Source organism: Antechinus flavipes, chromosome 3 (genome assembly GCF_016432865.1).
Source record: "Antechinus flavipes isolate AdamAnt ecotype Samford, QLD, Australia chromosome 3, AdamAnt_v2, whole genome shotgun sequence".
Lineage (NCBI taxonomy): Eukaryota > Metazoa > Chordata > Mammalia > Dasyuromorphia > Dasyuridae > Antechinus > Antechinus flavipes.
The window spans coordinates 990,776-1,007,843 of record NC_067400.1 but is presented as its reverse complement, the minus strand read 5'-3'; the positions used below and the strand labels follow the sequence as shown (position 1 = coordinate 1,007,843).

Genomic DNA, 17,068 nt, shown 5'->3' with positions numbered 1-17,068 from the left:
CATTGCGGCGTCTCCTAGACATCGGCCCTGCTGCGGCATCCTTCACACCACCGGATCTCCAGAGACTGAGTCCTGCTGGACCGAACCCACTCTTCCTCGAGCCCCGGTTCTGGGGTGCAGGCTGCCATGAATTCAAGGGCTGAAACCCTCTCACGAGCCCCCTTCCCCTGAGGCAGCCAGTCAGCCAACATTTGTAAGCACCACCTGTGTGTGGGCACCAGGGATGTAAAGAAAGGTGGAAGCAGGATCCCTCAGAACGCACAAGCTCTAGATCCCTGAGGAAGGGGAGGCTCTGGCACTGAGATTGAACAGGCCCTACATCACCAAGAAAAGAAAGGCTCTAGCACTGAGCACCGCCTTCTATCCACCCTGACCGCTCCCAGCCATCTGTTCCTGCCAGGAAGGCTGGAGGGCTGTGCAAAGGGGCAAAGCAGCCAGGGCTCCTCGTGCCAGGTTCCCTCTAGGGAGCCACGGGGGCATCTTGGATAAGGGAAAGATGCCTTGTGGGGAGTCATGTGGTCTTAGTGGAGGGGGGGGAAGAAATCACGTGATCTTTCTCCTCTCAGCCTTCTCTGTGGGCACTGGCCCTGGTGCAGGGAGCTGTCCAGCTTGCCAAGCCAGTGCTGGGACTGTTACAGCTGCGGCTCTTCCTTAGTGGCTCATTCAGCCCACAACCTGACCGCTCTTGGCCACTAGATAGACTTCTACCGGGATGGGGTGAGCCCTACACTTGTGGAGCCCCCCCAGATTTCCTTCTATCACCTCCAGCCCTTCAGACCTCAGAGACTTAGAGATCTCCGTGTTCACACTGAAAAGCCACTTTGGGGCTCCTCTGCTGGAGCTTCTCCTTCTGGACCCTTTTCCACACTCCCTCCCTCCCACTCTAAGGGGGCTCTGGTCAGAGGTCCAGGGTTCCAGGCTTGTAGGACCAGACCTAGAGGCATCCATTGCATATGGAACATTGTTTATTAACTCACTCTTCTGTAATATTCTTCTCTAAAATATAATGTTCTCTGGGAACAGATTTCTTGTGGAGCTTCTGGAGGCAGCCTTCCTTTCAGTTCTGAGTAATAATCACCTCAAATTCAACCAGGAGTTAAAGTCCAGTCCTTTATTGTCTCTTTCCAAGTCTTGTCTCCTTCCTTGGGCCCAGTTAGCTTTCTTAGAGGCCTCTCTCTCTCCTTGGTTCCTACCCCTAGTCCTTTTCCTCTGCCAGCTTCAGCCTCTTGTCCTCCCAAAGCCTCCAGCCAGCACAAAGGTGGAAGTTGGAATGAATCAGACCCCGCCTCTAAGAGTGAGCTTCTGTGTCTGGCCCTGAGAGCTTATATGTCCCACACTGAGTATACACCAATCATTATATCACTGGGAAACCATTATTTATTGTGGGATTAAATCAGTGCTAAACTAGATTTAACCATTGTCTCCTCAATTCCACTTAGTGCCTTGTTTCAAGTTCTCCTGGAGGATCAGATCAATCATACGGAATCAGGCTAAATTAGATTACTGTTGTCTCTATCAATCCCACTGTCTCAGCACCTTGTAAGAATCCTAACTTCCATGACAGATTTTTCATTAAGAACTATTGGCCCCCCAATATGACAGGCAGTCTAAGGGGAGCGAGCACCTCCGGCAGACAGGAAGGAGGAGGCGGCTGGGCCGTGGTAAGGGGAGAAATGCGTGAGTATTAGTCATCAGTCGTCACGTTCCTGACAGGAGCTGTGGGATGTTGATCTGTACCCCCTGGCTCCTGCCCCTCCCTCTTAGCACAATCCCAGCCCCCAGAGAAAAACAGTGGTGGATGAGGGGGTGAGCATCTTCCCAGGGACTGGTGGGAATCTGCTACCTGGCACAGCCCCTGCGCTTTTATGGATGGTCCTCCGGAAGTGAAGTTTCTCTGGACTACAGCCTGGGGAGGATCCTGATGCTGCCCATGAACCCGCCACGCTTGCCTAGGGCCCTGAGGAGGGCATGGCTGAGATCTTGGGGCTAGAAGGGGACAGCTCTAGGTTTCCAGTAGCTGAAAGAAGACTCTGCTTTGGCCGGCCCCATCAGCTCTAAGTTCCCCTATCCCCCCGCCCTCCAACCTTCCACCACAAATCCGCAGGCTCCTGAGGGTCGCACCTGCCCTCCTGGCTTTGGGGTCTTGAAGGAGAATAGTTTCCTTCAGCATTAAGCTGGGGCTCATCCAAATCCTTCCCAGTGCTTCTTGCTTTTTTCACTTATTTCCACAATCACCTTCAGAAGTCCAATTAACTGGATCTCCCATCCCTCCCGCCAAATGCACACGTCGTCCCGTGGGGAAGTCGTCCAAATTCAGTGATCGTGGGGCTTGTGCCATATCTTCAGTGACCCTCTGCTGTCAGTGCTCAGCACATAGTAGGTGCTTAATCAGTGCTTCTCGACTTGAGCAAGAAGAAGGTTTTCCATTTGAACAGACAGACGATTTGCTCTTGTTCATTTTTGCCTCATAGGCCTGCCTGTCACAGCCTTTTGGGTTCCTGACATTCTGACCTGACTCTGTTGTCTGCAGTTTCAAGAAGTTTGCCTCTTATGCCTTTAACCAAGTCATTGATAAAACGTAAAGCAACAGCCCCACATATCAGGGAACAGGTCCCCACGGCGCTCCCCGGAGACCTCAGCAGCCCACACCCTACACTCCACGGCCACTCTCGGACTCTGGATCTTCGGAGCCAGTGCCAGGGTTCAAGCCGTCTCTCTTCATCCTGTTCGTGGGAGGCTAGCATGAGGCTCCCTGTCAGATGCTTTGCCAAAATCTAGGTGAACTATTTTTAAAGCCTCGCCCTGGATCTCCTAGTCTAGTAACCCCACCCAAAAAGGAAACGGGGTTACTCGGTGCGACCTGTTCTTCCTTTCCCAACTTTCCTCTTGTGGGGGATTTGGAATCAAAGCCCAGTTCGCCAGTCGAGGGAGTAAATCAACTTAATTCTCTTAACTGCTGGGACAAGTGGGGACATCGCCCTTCTCCGTGGCTAGGTCCCTCTCTGGTTCTGGCTCTCCCAGGTGGCATTGATATGGCCCCCAAATCTTCCTGGGACCAGCCCCGAGGACTCCTTCAGGACAGCCAGGCGTCCCCTCTCTTCACCTTACTTCTGGCTGCCATCTCTTTTTGTCACGTGTTTTCAGATCCTAGTCAGTCACTTTGGCAGAGAAGCAATCTTTGAACATGTATCCGATCTCTTTTGGTATAATCGACACCCTCCATCACAAGGACTTCTCCTTTCTCTCTCTTTCCTTCTTCTCCCTCCCCCTGTCCTTTCTTTTCCCTCCCCTCCCCCTTTCCCTTTCCCTCTCCCTTTTCTTCTTCCTCCCCATCTCCCTCCCTCTCCCTTCCTTTCTCCCTCCTCCCTCTGCTCCCTTTTTCTTTTCCTGCCTCTCTGCTGGACAGCTCCCCCCGCACCAGACTTTCACATCTCAGACCCAACCTGACCCTTTGAGGGGGAAGATCAGCTTGTTCACTGTAAGCTGTGTTTTAATTGGTTCCACCAGCCTGGAAGTATGATCAGTGCTTTGTCACGCTATTCTCATCTTTCTAGTGCGACACTTTCCAAAGCCTTAATAATTGGGATTTTATTGCACCCCCCAAACAATCTCTAATGAGTTCGTGAAAGTCAGTGGAAATATTGGGCCCCGTGTGCAGACACACGCTCGACAAGCAGCTTGTCAGGATCGCTTCTGTTCTGTAAAGAGGAGAAAGCAATGACGGAAAAGCTCCCAGAGCCCTCCGCCCGGCAGGCTCTGCTGTGCTTGTCAGTAATTACTGAACTCCCCGGGGCTCCGGCTGGATGGCTGCGGAGCCCAGATCTCAGGCAAAGCCAGGGAGATAAGAGGCAGGCGGACGGAACTCTCCAGAGGGATGCCAAAAATAGCGTGGGGTTGAGCCCAGAACCCTAGTAATGAGCCCAGGAGGAGCCCGCAGCCTCCCGGCTGACTCTCTGCAGGGCGAGAAACAGAGGGCAGCATTGTGGGCTCCGCGGGCTGGAGCTTCCCTGATGGCCCCTGCAGGGGGGCGTGGACCCCGGACTGCCCTATCTTCACCCTGGGGAAGAGGCTCCAGAGCACCGAAGGGAGGCCCACATCCAGCCGGCAGCCTCCCAAACCACTCCCGAGGCTGGCCGGCCACACTGGCCTCCGCCCCTCCCACCGCAAGGGCCTGCCGTCACGGGGGCTGCTTAACCAGCGAGAGCACAGGTCCTGGCATTTCCCCGGAATCGGCATTTTGTGGTGGGCACGGTTTGTGGCGGACAGCCCCGCTCCCCGAGCCGTGACTGCCAGAGGTAATTCTCGTCTGGGGGGTCCCAAAGCCCTTCGCCACCTCGATCTCCGGACACTCGTCGGCTTGGCCACGTTCTGCCTGGGACACGGAGCCCGGAGATGACCAGGACGCCCGGATGTAGGGTCTTACTAGAGATCTGAGGTCCCATCAGAGACCCAAGCACCCCCTTCTTGTCCCTGGACGTGACACTCACAGAAGGAACCGGACTTGTTGTGCGGGGTCCTAGGAGTCAGAACCAGGCTTGCAGTGGGTCAGGGAGACCGCTTTCGGCCCGGCTCCATGCAGCTGCCCTCCCTGCAGGCTCCTGTCCCCCCTGCAGGCTCCTGTCCCAGCCAGCCCGAGGTCCACGGGGCCCTTCCTGAGCCTGGAAGGTTTTCTCTTGCCTTAGGGAAGACCAGGTGGCCGTGGCTGTGACTCACAGCGGGGACTAGTGACAGGTCCCTCTGCCAGCTCCTCCACCCTCCCAGCTCTGTCCTTGCTCTCGCCCACCCCTGGAGCCACAGTCTCCAGCCTCTCATCCACATCCTCTGGCACAAATTTCCAGGGCTCCAAGGACACCCATCCAGAGACAGTTTTCCCGTGTCCTTCCCCCCTCGCAGCCTCCTCTGCAGAAGCCCAGGGCCTGGTTCCCTCATAACATCTGCTATGGCCGCCCGTCTTTGGGGTGCAGCCTGATCCCTGTTAGATAAGCCCCGCAGAGGCTCCAGGAGCAACTTCTGGGGCTCAGCAGCAGCTGCAGGATCTGGGGCCCAGCCTTGGGGGCTCAGCAGCAGGAGGGGCTCAGCTCAGCCTCTGGGGCTCAGTCTCTGGGGCAGTCACTGCAGGGGCTCAGCTCAGCCTTGGGGGTTCAGCCTTGGGGGCTCAGCAGCAGGAGGGGCTCAGCTCGGCCTCTGGGGCTCAGCCTCGGCCTGATCCTTTCCTTCTAACTCTTCCGGGCTCCCGACCGGACCCCTCTGGCACTGGCGGCTCCCTCGGGGAGAACACCCCCCCCCCCCCAAGGAGCCAGACACATTTGCTTTCCCTGCTTCTCTCTGGGTCAGCCTCGTCCCGGCCCCTAAATCCCTTCCCAGACAAGTGTGAGAAGCGTGAGGACGAGCCTGCTGGCAGCGGAAGGCTTCCTCCTGCCAGGGGCCGTGGGGGGGCTCTTGGGCTTGGTTTTCCCCTCCCAGAAGTCTCCCGGGGACAGGAGTGGGTCAGGCCGTCCGAGGCTCCTTGCCTCTGGGGCACTTCCTCAGGCGGGGCCTCCACGTCTGGGTGTGTGATGCCAGGGCAGCCGCTGCTTCCCTGCTCCCCACCTCTCCTGGTTCCATGGCAACGGCTTACCTCATCCCTGCTTCGGGGCTGGCTGCAGAAAGACTCAGTCTCCGCATCCCGGGGCACCACAATCCCCCCCCACCAGGGCTGCCACTCGGCCCCCAGCCTTTGCTCGCTGCCCTCGGGCAGTAAAAAAGACCCGGATAAGGGGCAGGACTGCCCTCGGCCTCCCCCTCCCTCCCTCCCTGAGCTGACTCAAGAAGCCCTGGGCCTTACTTTGGCCAGCACGAGGTTTCTTTGGCGGGCAGCGGGTGGCTCGAGCTCCAGCCAGGAGCTGGGGGGGGGGGCAGTGCTCGCCTCTGCTGCCCTCAAGGAGCCGCCCCCCGACATGGACCTGGGGAGGGGGCTTCTGCTTCGGGGGCAGGGCCCGGGACCTATGCTCACCTCTGCTCTGCTCTGCCCCTGGGCATGGACTTTCAGAGGGGGAGAGGGGTGGGTTCTGGGGCTGGGCTCATCTCTGCTGCCCCCAAGGAGCCAGACTGGGTGAACAGGGCCCGGGGCCTCATGCTGCTGTATCCTGCCAGGACTCCAAGGCCTGGCCCTGAGGACCAGCTGCCCTGTTAAAAGGCTTGGCCCTGAAGGTCCCCCCCCCCACACTAACCTTTCCCACCTCCAGTCGCCCCCTGCTCCATTCTCAGGAGCCGCTCTCCCTGCCTCGGAGCCTGCTCTCGCTGCCCCTGCCCCGCACGTCCCCCCCTCCCCCCTCGTCCCTCTCGACTTTGTGACTATTACCGGGGCACGGGGGGGGGGGGCGGGCATCCTCCCCATTGGCCTTTCAGCTCCCAGGACAGGAAGTGCCCTTTTTGCCTCTGCCTCCCCACGGGCTCGCACAAAGCCGGGCACACCGTGGGCGCCTTTACACGGCCAATGAGTTCGAAGGCCAAGAAAGGCCGGCCCGCCAGCTTCTCAGACGCCCAGGGTGCAGAGATGGGAGAGCCGAGCCAGGGAAGAGAGCTGGGGTTCCCGGCGGCCTCGGAGGCCACCGCTGGATGTTAGGCTTCCATCTTGTCCTGACTGAGCAGCTTTTCTGAGAACCAGGAGCCTGAGAGGGGGGAGATCAGGGTGGGGGAAGTGAGGGGATCCCAGGGGAAGGGAGGGGATCCCATCGGCCTCAGGATCGGGTACAGAAAAGGCCAGGCCAAAGTCCTGATGTGGCTCCCTTTGTGTCCTCCCGCAGGAGATCCGGGCTCTGGCCTCTGCACATCCAGCATCCTTCAGGAAAAACAGCGTGAGTGCAGCTGTGATCTCTTTGGGGGCTTGCCCGCGGATGCTGCTGTTTCCTGGATGTTCTCCCCCGGTCACGGGAGTGGCCCGGCCCTGGCTTAGGTTTCTCAGGAGCTGGGGTGCAGGGGTCCTCTCAGACTCGGGAGCTCAGAGGCTGAGGGCTGGACGGGCATTGGAGAAGGGAGAGCCAGGGAAAGAAGGACTGTGAGGGCTGTGGTGTGTGTCGGGATCCCAGCGTTTTCTGTGGCCTCTGGGCCCAGGGGGTCTGGACCTGGCTCAGCTCTGGGATCCCCAACACGAGGTTGTCCTGTGGCCAGAAGCCAAGGAGTAGTCAGGGAGAAGGACCCCCCTCCCCCCCGCCGCCCCAGCTCCTGGAGCTGAGAGCTCCTGCTTGTCCTGACCCCTCGGCTTCCCACAGAAAGGTTCTCTGGGTCCTGCCCATGTCCTCCCAGCACCAACAGGCATGTGTCCCCGATCTAAGGAAGGTCCAGGAAGGAGGCAGCTCAGGACTTCTGGCTACAGTGTGGGCTAGCCTGGGCTCCTGGCTACAGTATGGGCTAGCCTGGGCTCCTGGCTACAGTGTGGGCTGTCCTGGGCTCCTGGCTACAGTATGGGCTAGCCTGGGCTCCTGGCTACAGTGTGGGCTGTCCTGGGCTCCTGGCTACAGTGTGGGCTAGCCTGGGCTCCTGGATACAGTGTGGGCTAGCCTGGGCTCCTGGCTACAGTGTGGGCTAGCCTGGGCTCCTGGCTACAGTGTGGGCTGTCCTGGGCTCTTGGCTACAGTATGGGCTAGCCTGGACTCCTGGCTACAATGTGGGCTAGCCTGGGCTCCTGGCTACAGTGTGGGCTGTCCTGGGCTCCTGGCTACAGTGTGGGCTAGCTTGGGCTCCTGGATACAGTGTGGGCTAGCCTGGGCCGGTCCAGAAGCCAGGAGGAATCAGCCCCGGCAGCCTGGTGCCCTCAGTGGGGCCCTTGTCCACCTCCATCCCTCCTGGGGCAGCGCTGATGAGTCTGCCTGAAGAACCCTGGGGAACCAGGACTCCTGATGCCCCTGTGGGGGTGGGAGGACTCAGGCAGAGCCACCCCCATAAACCCATAAACTCTCCCTCTCTCTCACACACACACACTCAGTCACACAGACACATTCACACTCATACACATTCTCACACACTCACACACACACACTCACTCTCATGCACACACACATACATTCACACACTCTCATGCACACACACACACTCACATACACACTCTCACACACTCACACTCATACTCACACACCCTCACACATACACCCACACTCATGCACACACTCACACTCATGCTCACATACATACACCCATGCTCACACACTCATGCTCACACTCACACACACATACACCCACACTCATGCATACACTCACATACACCCACACTCACACACTCATGCACACACTCACATACACTCACACTCATATACACACATACACACACTCACATACACACACTCACACATACATACACACTCACACTCATGTTCACACATACACACACTCACACACTCACGCTCACACACATACATACACACTCTCCATGTGCGCACACACACATAGACACAAAGCCAGACACAGAGAGCGCGTGCATGGCCCCGGGAGCGCTGACAGGCGCACAAATGTGATCAGACCCATTTCCCTCCGATAGAGACGCCCACTTCTGCTGCGTCTCAGCCCCAGCCTGGCCTTGGGTTTCTGCCCCGCCCCTCTCCCCTGAGGGAGTTTCTCTGTGGTCTCTCTGTCTCTGCCCCCAGATTCCTCTCCCCTCCCTCTCTTTCCCCTTCCCTCTCCCTCTGTCCCTTTCCCTCAGGGGGCCGGCCTCTGTTTCCCCATTTCCCTCTCGATCCCTGGGCAGAGGAGGCTGGGGAGCCCCCAGGGTAAGTCGGGGCGTATTTGGGCTTTCTAGTTGACACCATATGCGGTCAGTGGGAGCGCATTTGTCCCGACGGATCAGGTCCCGGCGGCGGCTTGGGGAGGGAGGGGGAAGAGCGGCTGGCGGAGGAGCCCTGGTTTCCCAGCCCCTGTGAATGACCCTGCGGCGCCGCGGCCAGTGTCGGCTTTACAGCCTCCCTCTCGGGTGGGGCTCTAGCTGCCCCCCACCCAGCCGCGGCAACACGGGGCCTCCATTTCCCACAAAGGCGTATTCTACTCGTTGAATTCAGATTGAATTGCGCCCCAGAATCAAGGTGGGGGTGGGGAATGACAGCGACAGTGGCTGCCTGCGTCTCCCTCACGCATGACATCGAAGCCCGGAGCCGCTTTCCCGCTACTCTCTCCCCATACAGCCTCGTCCCACGGGAGCTAACTCCTGCCTTAAAACCCGGGCTTCAGAGACTAAGATGGGGGGAGGGCTAACCGGGCCCAGACGGTGGGGGGCGGGGGGAGAGCGGGACCGGCCCGGAAAGTGGGGCTGGAGCTGCCCGGGGAGGGGCCCCTCTCCCCGGAAAGGCCCCAGGCTTGGGAGCTGGTTTTGGCGAGTGGGAGAGGATGGACTGGGGACTTGGGGAACTGGAGGGGGCGGGGTCCAGCTGGACCGGAGCTAGAGGGAGGGTCCGGAAGGGACAGGAGTGCGCTCTCTGAGGTAGGAGCAAGAAAAGAGGCTGCGTTTGGGGGCAAAGGAGAGGAAAGGAATAAGCTCTTAGGGAACAGTGCGTCCGGGGGCTGGGCAAAGCCCTTTGTAACAAACCGCGGAGGGAGCGCTGCTGTTACCCTATCACTCACACACTCATTCTCTCACACACTAACACACACACTCTCACGCACCTACACACTCACTCACTCATTCACACACTCACACACACTGACACTCTCACACACACTCACACTCATTATCACACACTAACACTAACACACACACTCATTCTCTCACACACTAACACACACTCTCTCACACATTTACACACACACATTCAGGTTACGGATGACACGATGTCAGGTGACTTACTAAAGGTCGCTATGCTAGTAAGGATGGCAGGCCTCTTCCTGCCTTCGGGGGCAGTGGTCTGACCACGGCCGAGCGCCCCCTCCCTCCCCCCGCCGATGGCTCCCAGGAGTCTGTGAGTCCAAGTGACCAGCAGGTGGCCACAGAGAGCCTGGCGAGGGGGGTGTGTGAGAGCGTGAGAATGTATGTGTGAGTGTGAGAATGTATGTGTGTGTGAGTGTAAGTGTGAATGAGTGAGTGTGAGTGTGTGTGTTAGTGTGTGAGAGAATGAGTGTGAGAGTGTGTGAGTGTCAGTGTGTGTGAGGGTGTGAATGAGTGTGTGTTAGTGTGAGAGAATGCGTGTGAGTATAAGTGTGTAGTGACAGGGTAACAGCAGCGCTCCCTCCGCGGTTTGTTACAAAGGGCTTTGCCCAGCCCCCGGACGCACTGTTCCCTAAGAGCTTATTCCTTTCCTCTCCTTTGCCCCCAAACGCAGCCTCTTTTCTTGCTCCTACCTCAGAGAGCGCACTCCTGTCCCTTCTGGACCCTCCCTCTAGCTCTGGCTCAGCTGGACCCCGCCCCCTCCAGCCCCCCACGTCCCCAGTCCATCTTCTCCCACTCGCCAAAACCAGCTCCCAAGCCTGGGGCCTTTCGGGGAGAGGGGCCCCTCCCTGGGCAGCTCCAGCCCCACCTTCCTGGCCGCTCGTGCTCTCCCCCGCCCCCCACCGTCTGGGCCCGGTTAGCCCTCCCCCCATCTTAGTCTCTGAAGCCCGGGTTTTAAGGCAGGAGTTAGCTCCCGTGGGACGAAGCTGTATGGGGAGAGAGTAGCGGGAAAGCGGCTCAGGGCTTCGATGTCACGCATGGGGGAGACGCAGGCAGCCACTGTCGCTGTCATTTCCCACCCCCACCTTGATTCTGGGGCACAATTCAATATGAATTCAACAAGTAGAATACGCCTGCGTGAGTGTGTAAGTGTGTGTGTGAGTGTATGTGAGAGAGTGAGTGTCTGTGTAAGTGTGAATGAGTGAGTGTATGTGTAAGTGTGTGAGAGAGTGAGTGTGTGTGAGTGAGTGTGTGTGAGTGTGTGAGAGTGAGTGTCAGTGTGAGTGTGTGAGAGAGAGTGTCTGTGTGTGTGAGTGTAAGTGTGAATGAGTGTGAGTGTAAGTGTGTGAGAGAGTGTGTGTGTTAGTGTGTGAGTGTAAGTGTGTGAGAGAGTGAGTGTCTGTGTGTGTGTGAGTGTAAGTGTGAATGAGTGAGTGTATGTGTAAGTGTGTGAGAGAGTGTGAGTGTAAGTGTGTGAGAGAGTGAGTGTCTGTGTGTGTGTGTGTGAGTGTAAGTGTGAATGAGTGAGTGTATGTGTAAGTGTGTGAGAGAGTGAGTGTAAGTGTGTGAGAGAGTGAGTGTGTGTGTTAGTGTGAGAGTGAGTGTCTGTGTGTGTGTGAGAGTGTCTGTGTGAATGTGAGTGTAAGTGTGAATGAGTGAGTGTATGTGTAAGTGTGTGAGAGTGAGTGTGAGACAATTAATGAGCGGGGCTTGGAGAGAGCCTAGGATTGCATTTGAAAGTGGGGAGAGTATGGGGGGGCGCAATTAACCCAGGAGGGAGGACATAGAGTCTGAGGGGACAATTAACCCAAAATTGGCGAGGGGCGCTGGGAGATGGGGATGTGTGGTGGGGGAGGGGGGACAATTAACCCGAGGGGGGTGGGGTGGGGTCGGTGCAGACAGAGCAGGGCAGCCCTCTCCCCCTGCCGACAGGGGACTGAGCCGGGGCGGGGCCTCCGCCCTGCAGGGGGAGCCGGCTCTCTCCCCTCTCCGGCTCTCCTTCTGCCCGCCCAGGACCCCGTGATGCTCTGGTAATTAGGGGAATGGTAGACACAATTTGTGCTTCCCAAGGCTGTGATTAAAATGGGCAAAAATAGCCCTTCTTGCAGCTGGAGGGGGCGGGGCGGGGCGGGGTGCCGGCGGCCTCAGCGGCTGCTGCTCCTGGAGGTGCTGGGGAGCGGACTCACAGCCCAGGTCCCACCGCGGCGCTTCCTGGCCCTACCAGGAGCCCCTTTGTAACACAGCGAGCAGAGGCTGCCCCGGGGAGGGACAGAAGCCCCGCCCCTGCGGCCCCGCCCCCTTCTTGCGGCTAGCCGGTGCCCACCTTGCACAACTGGCAAGCTACCTTTGGAGTCATGCTGGGAAGCGTCGGGGGCTCGTCCGGCCTGGAGGGAGCCCTGGTCTGGGGCCTCCTGCCCCGGAAGCCTCCTCGGCCTGCCCAGAGAGGAGCTCGGCCACGGCCTGCCTGGCAGGCAGCCCTGTCTTGTGGGGGTCTTGGGGCCCCCAGTCCCTCCCCACCCTGATGAGGCTCGCTAGTCTGTGGCGGGGGAGGGGGGAAAGGGGTCCGTGCCTCGGCCCGAGGGCTGGGAGAACCGTGGTGAGGAGCATGGACGCCGGGCTTCCCTTTCTAGCTTCCATCTAGACTCCTGGGCGTAGTCCTGAGTGCTCCTGCGCCTCTGTGGGGCTCCCAGGGTGCCGTGGGGCAGCACGGGGGAGTAGTTGTGCCCTTAGCAGGTAAAGTCCCGTGCAGTTGGAGCAGGGGTGGGACGGAGAGGTCTGCCCAAGATGGTGTGGCCAACACCCTGGGGAGGGGGCTGGGAGGCACATGGGGGAGGGGGCCGGGCAGTACCCTGGGGAGGGGGCTGGGAGACACAGGGGAGGAGGCCAGGAGACACAGGGGAGGGGGCCAGGAGGCACAGGGGAGGGGGCCAGGAGGCACATGGGGGAGGGGCTGGGAGGCACACCGGGGAGGGGTCACTGTGACATCTCCAACAGCAGGGTCACCTCAGGAAAGCCCCCCTAGGCTTTCACAGAAGGCTGGCCCTGCTGTCTCCCTCCAAGAGTGGCGGGTGACTCTGCCAGTGCCGTGGTCTGCCTGGCGGGGCTCTGGGCTGGGGGGGAGGGAGGCTGCCTCTGCATAGAGACCTGGATTTGAGCCCCAGCTAGAGTGCGGGGGCAGTGGTCACACTGTGGTCTCGAGCCCCCTGCCTCCCTTACCACTTAAGAGCTTTTGCTGAGGCATCTCAGAACTACCACGAAAGGAGGTTTGGCTCTGGGGAGTCCGTGAGCCCCGCTTTGAGAACCACCGAGCGAGGGGATGGAGTCGGCTCCTGGAGAGCCCAGACCTCCCTGGTGGGGAGTGCGGGGGTCGGCCGGGAGCCCTGAGGACAGACCCCAGGGGCGAGCAGCCCCAAACCCCTGCTTGTTCTTCTCTTCCCCACAGGAGAACTGTACCGAGTCTCTTTGAGAAGACAGAAATTTCCAGCCCAAGGCAGCATCGAGATCCATGAAGATGCCGAGGTGGGTGGTCCTGCAGGCCCTGCCAATGCCAGCGGACTCTAGAGCTGAGGGGGCCTATTGTGGGGCCAGCCAAGCTGTCCCGAGCCCAGCCGGCCCCTGGCTCTGGCCCTGCTGCACGGAGGGTGGGAGGGGGTCCGTGTCGTGTCCCAGGTGCAGAAGGGCCTCTTCCCTTGGCAAAGGCCTCTAGATGCCGGCTAGGGAGCCGACAGACCGTTCTAGAGGCACCCGAGGGCAGGGGAGGGCCTGTAGCTCTCTCCCAGTCAGCACATGCCGGAGGTGGGCTCCCCCCATTTGTACAAACCTTAGCCCCAAAGGAGGAAGCACCTCTCCCGGGTGGGAGGCTCTGCAGCCACGCTGGAAGGCCCCTGGGCTTGTGCTCTTGATTCTTCGGGTGACTGAATGGAGGAGAGACTGGAGGCAGGAGGATGGCGGGGAGGGCCGGCTCCGGCCCAAAGGGATGCGAGGGGACAGTGAGCTCTCTTTGTCCTTGTTTGGCCCCACGAGCCAGAGGACCATGACTGGGAGTGTTCAGCAGCCAGCTGAGGAGGGGGAGCTGGAGTGAGTGGTCATCTGCAAAGAGATGGTGCCCCTCCTGGGGGTGGGGGTGAGGGGAGAGACAGAGAGAACAGGAGGCTGGACAGAGACAGGACAGGGGCCTGGACCGAGACAGGACCGGGGCCTGGACAGAGACACAGAAGAGGGAGCTGGACAGAGACACAGAACAGGGGGCTGGACAGAGACAGAACAGGGGCCTGGACAGAAACAGGACAGGGGGCTGGACAGAGACAGGACAGGGGGCTGGACAGAGACACAGAAGAGGGAGCTGGACAGAGACAGGACAGGGGCCTGGACAAAGACACAGAAGAGGGAGCTGGACAGAGACAGAAGAGAGGACTAAAGAGACAGAGGCAGAGAAAAGAGGGAGCCTCAAAGAATTCAGTGAAGCTTTCTGTGACCCCCTTTCCCTCCTTTCTCTCTTTCCCTTTTTCCTTTTCCCCCTTTCCCTCCACCTTTCTCCTTTTCCCCTTTCCCTCTCCCCCTTCCCTCCTTTCCTCCTTTTTCCTTTTCCTCTCCCTCTTTCCCCCTTCCTCCCCTTCTCTATTTTCCCCCTTCTCCCTCTCCCCCTTCCCTCCTTTCCTTCCTTTTCCCTTTTCCTCTCCCTCTTTCCCCCTTCCTCCCCTTCTCTATTTTCCCCCTTCTCCCTCTCCCCCTTCCCTCCTTTCCTCCCTTTTCCCTTTTCCTCTCCCTCTTTCCCCCTTCCTCCCCTTCTCTATTTTCCCCCTTCTCCCTCTCCCTCTTCCCTCCTTTCCTTCCTTTTCCCTTTTCCTCTCCCTTTCCCCCTTCCTCCCCTTCTCTATTTTCCTCCTTCTCCTTCTCCCCTTCCCTCCTTTCCTCCCTTTTCCCTTTTTCCTTTTCCCTTTTCCTCTCCCTCTTCCCTCCTTTCCTCCCTTTTTCCTTTTCCCCTTTCCCTCCTTTCCTCCTTTCCCTCCTCTGCCCAGTTAGCAGTGACCCCTCCCTTCCGACTCCATCCGAGCCCCGAGGGCCTCCTCTGCAGCTACCCGCGGGGCGGGCCGGGGCGGGGGCTGGGCCACGTTTGGCCCCCTTCCTCACCCTCCGCGCTCTCTCCCAGGGAGGCCCCCAGCAGCGGGCCTGCAGGACGCACGTGCTCCTCTTGGTGCTGCACGGAGGCAACATCTTGGACACGGGCAGCGGGGACCCGGGCTGCAAGGCGGCCGACATCCACACCTTCAGCTCCGTGTTGGAGAAGGTGACCCGCGCCCACTTCCCCGCGGCTCTGGGCCGCGTGCTCACGCAGTTCGTGCCCTGCCCGGCCATCTGCTCCCAGGCCTTCTCCCTCATCTCCAAGTAAGTGGGCTCCATGTTGGGGCGCTGCCAGCTGGGGGGGGCGTACCCGGGCATGGGCCCGTCTGGCCCCGGGCGATCACGCAGCTTCCTCTGGGTCGCTGCCGTCCTGGGCTGGGAGTGGGGGCAGGTGCTCTCACGTGGGTGGGGGTTCTGGGACCCTCATGGCAGGAGGGCAGACCCTTGATGGTCCCCTGGGAGGGCGGGGCCCTTTGCGCTCAGCTGCCCATTGGTGGAGTCATGTCCACGGGGCGTGGTCCAAGGGAAGTCCTCCTTGAGGATGATGGAGTTAGTGTTCCCAATTTGGGACACTCCTAGAGGAGAGCGGTGGTGAGTGGGAGGAGCCTGCCTGGTGGGAGGGGCGTGTGCTCAGCGCCAGCAGCGCCCACAGAGAACAGGAAGGGAGGAAGCAGGGATCTGGAGCATGTTCTCCCTGGGAGGACGGACTCCCGCGGGGAAGACGGGGGTGGGGTGGGGGGGGAGAGGTGGGGGGGTGGTACCCAGCCGTGTGCTGCCCAGGACAGAACTGGGGTTGGGGGAGGGTGCAGCACTATGGGCGCCCTCGGCCATCCATGGGACCCAGGAGATCTTCCGGAGGCTGCCCAGCAGGGCCCACCCAGCCAAGCCCAGGATGTGCCAGTGGAGAAAGAGGCCGGCCCCGCTGGGCCTTTGGACCCTGCCCCGTGGGGATGGCGGGGAATTAGCTCAGGGAGGAGCCCTTCCACAGCTGGGGCGGGGGAGGGCACAGAGCCGCCCCCCCCCCCCCACTCTCCCTGCAGCAGAGTCTGGGCTGATCAGCCTGGCAGAGCCTCCCCGGGGAATCTGACCCACTGCTTGTGACCCCCAGCCCCGGGGCTTGGCTGGGGGCCCTCCAGGAGTCAGCCCCGAGCCCCAAAGTACTGGTGAGCCTGGAGACCAGAGGCTTAGGGAGCTTGGATTCCCTCTGAATGGAAACTGCCCCCCAGCCCTCCCTCCCTCCTTCCCGCTCTCCCTGCCTCCCTCCCTCCTTCCCTTCATCCTTAGCTCCTCTCCCATCAGTTCTGGGTTCTCCTTCAAGACCATGGCCTCTGCCCGCCATTTCCACCAGCCGGCCCCCAAACTGACTCTGGGCAGCTTCTGCTTCTGCTCCTCCATCCTCCTGGGGGTCCTGACGGAGACCCCCTCTATCAGGTCTAGTGGTGGGAGGGGGAGGGGGAGATGGCCCTTCTGGAATAGGGACACCTAGAATCCTGGCTTAGAACTTGTTTGAGACTCTTCTCTCACTCATCGCCTAGGACACGCACGTGCGCACACACACACACACGCTCACACACATCCACTCACACAATTCACTAACACACTCACACTCAAACTCACACACACTCACACACTCTCTCACACTCACACACACTCACACACACACATTCACACACACACTCTCTCACACACACTCACATTCACTCACACACACTCACAAACACACACTTACACTCACACACATACATTCACACACACTCACACACATCCACTCACACAATTCACTAACACACTCACACTCAAACACACTCTCACACACACTCTCTCACACACACTCTCTCACACTCACACACACTCATACACACACTCTCACACACTTACATTCACACACACTCTCTCACATTCACTCACACACACTCACAAACACACACTTACACTCACACACATACATTCACACACACTCACACACATCCACTCACAATTCACTAACACACTCACACTCAAACACACTCACACACACACACACACTCTCTCACACTCATACACACACTCTCACACACTTACATTCACACACACACTCACACACACTCTCACATTCACTCACACACTCACAAACACACACTTACACTCACACACATACATTCACACACACTCACACTCACACTCACATTCACACACTCACACACACAAAGAACCAAACTGAGGAAGGCCTGGAGGCTCAGTGGGTGAGAAGGCTGGCTGGAGCCGGCCTCCCATTCCCCACCACCCTCCCTAACCCTCCGTTGCTCCCCCTCTGGGGGCTCTGTCCCCTCAGCCTCTGCCCGTAGGTCCATGGGCAGCCCC

General features: G+C 59.3%; 1 protein-coding gene across 1 annotated transcript in view; it reads left to right on the top strand.

Annotated features, from left to right (window-relative positions):
* PITPNM3 (PITPNM family member 3) overlaps nucleotides 1-17,068 on the top strand; it is an 85,024-nt gene that overhangs the window by 38,288 nt on the left and 29,668 nt on the right. The window contains exons 4-6 of the mRNA XM_051991489.1: nucleotides 6,786-6,836; nucleotides 13,050-13,126; nucleotides 14,757-14,992. Coding sequence (XP_051847449.1) covers nucleotides 6,786-6,836; nucleotides 13,050-13,126; nucleotides 14,757-14,992 — 364 coding nt within the window. The remainder of the gene's footprint in view (nucleotides 1-6,785; nucleotides 6,837-13,049; nucleotides 13,127-14,756; nucleotides 14,993-17,068) is intronic.